General features: G+C 42.3%; 1 protein-coding gene across 2 annotated transcripts in view; it reads left to right on the top strand.

The window, feature by feature from the left end:
* Positions 1–684: 684 nt before the first annotated feature.
* LOC101857452 (flotillin-1) overlaps positions 685–2,163 on the top strand; it is a gene marked incomplete in the record, with an annotated part of 39,567 nt that continues 38,088 nt past the window's right edge. For both annotated transcript variants that reach the window (XM_013089786.2, XM_035973177.1), the window contains 1 exon segment: positions 685–829. In XM_013089786.2, coding sequence (XP_012945240.1) covers positions 784–829 — 46 coding nt within the window.

Here is a 2,163-nt window from a genome sequence, read left to right as displayed (position 1 = left end):
GGGGGGGAGAAAGAGACCGCCAAGCCGTGGCCGTTGTAATCATTATTATCATTACGAAGGTCACTGCTTGCTGTGGGCCGAAGCCTGAGCGGCCGGTGTGTCAGCCCACAAGCAAGGTGTGTAGTTCTTGGGCTGCGCTGTCTGATTTATGATCGCCTAGCTTCAAACCTGTCCTGTCGGCTACTGTTAGAAACTACATATTATGTCACTGATCTTTCAACTTGCTCGTTAGATTTCGACACAGTGTGCATCTTATCAAAACCTAGTACCCCAGCCTGAACTAAATAAACAAACAAGGACGCAATAGAATTAGGCCTAAGTGATTGCGACAGCGCATGTGGAAAAAAAATGATAAAAGAAATCGAGCGTTTGTATAGTGAAATAGCAGAAATACCCATTGCGAAATGTTCCCTGCTTGGCTTTTAGTACGGATATCACATGATTTATTTGGTTCGGTAAAACAAGAATGAAGAAGCATCGCAATGAAGTTGTGAATTTGAAATGGAAATTACTTCACCTTTAGTTTAGATTGAATTTTAATAAAGCTCCAACCCACAGCTTGAAAAAACGAATGCATTTTAGGAACGCAATCTCGTTGGAACGTCAACAATTTAGGAATTTATCCGGTTCAAAAGCCACAGTTGGGTCAACCAATGAAAACGTTCGCTCGGCGTTTCTTCGTGATACTAAAATAAGCATAATAGAAGCAGCCATCACTGCAAGGCGGATACTGGGGTTCCCAAGTGTTTTTCGTGTTATTTCGTTGAGGCTTTCGCCTACAGCATGGGGTTTGAAGTGTGCGGACCAAACGAGGTTATGGTAGTATCAGGTAAATAGTTTTATATACTGTAGGCATGCCTATATTATATTTAGTAGACCTATTGCAATTTCCAGCCCCAATGAATGACACAAAATGTGGGTCAGGTAAGTGGGCTTGGCTTTTGTTTGCAAGGGCTCAAACCACCCGTGGCAAACTGCTCCATTCATTTTTTTGCTGATGAATTAATGTTCGACTTCTTTGCATTAAAATAAAAGCATGCAATGGACTTGAGATATATTACACACTGCCCTATTCTCTGACTGAGAGCTGAGAGGGCAGCAATGTCTGACAACCGACGAATCCTCCATCATGTTGTATGAGTAGACTCTAGATAGATCTAATGGGTAGACAACTCTGAGACTGAGAGATGGCTGCAAGGCTAATGAGGTTGCCGGTGCCAGAACAGTAACACTAGGCTAGATTCTAGTAGTCTCCTCACGAACAAGATTGCAGACAGGAATGTCAGTACTAGAGAGTGAAAAGCCAACAGGGACTGGAGAAACAATTTAAAGCCACAAGGATTAGAGATCTAGATCGATATAGAATAAGAATCATTAGAATCGAGGAACACTTCCCTACTCAGTTTGGATTCTCTTATTCTTTGAATGAATGAAGGCCCTGCCTCTACGCTAGGCTACGCCTACTGAACTGTTTAATGTTATGAAGAGTAGGCTAGGTCTCAGAATCAATAAATGTAGGCCTACTTTTTTAGGCTAAGTAGGCACTGGGGAGGACTTCCGTCCGTAACGAGCGACCACTATGAAACAAAGTAGAATAGAGAGTTAAGATTATAATTATGGTAAAAGGTTTGGGGTAGGGGTAGGGGTCCGATATGGATGGGGTAAGGGTAGGGGTTGGGCCAGGGTTAGATCTCTTCTTTATTACGTTTGTTGGGGTGGTCGCTCGTTACGGAAGTCCTTCCAGGCACAGTGTCACTTGAGTAGGCTGCAGTAGGCACGATTTGTGAAGCAGGGTAACCTGCCTAATCTAGCCCTGGACTTTTGGATTTGAGTTTAAATAAGATTTGAGGCTAGGGTTAGGCAGTCAGTTAGGATCAGAGGCTAACTCTAACTCTAACTTTAACTCTGTCTTTATCATTACGCAACCATCAAATGTGAATAAAAGGTTTCAAATTGGAAGATTGCCCCGACCCTTCATGAAAAAAGCCATGATGGTTAAATTCTACTTTCACACCTGCACGCAGTTGCACTAGTTTGGGGGGCTAAATGACATAATTATTGCTGTACAACCACACATATGTTATATATTATATGGCCATTGAAACTGTCACAAATCAATTATTTTCAAGAAAGGTCACCTTTATTCTCACCCATGTCTCGCAA

This window comes from Aplysia californica, unplaced genomic scaffold, assembly GCF_000002075.1.
Source record: "Aplysia californica isolate F4 #8 unplaced genomic scaffold, AplCal3.0 scaffold01045, whole genome shotgun sequence".
In the NCBI taxonomy this organism is placed as follows: Eukaryota; Metazoa; Mollusca; class Gastropoda; order Aplysiida; family Aplysiidae; genus Aplysia; species Aplysia californica.
The sequence above is the reverse complement of the archived record's forward strand: the minus strand, read 5'-3'. Positions and strand labels throughout refer to the sequence as shown.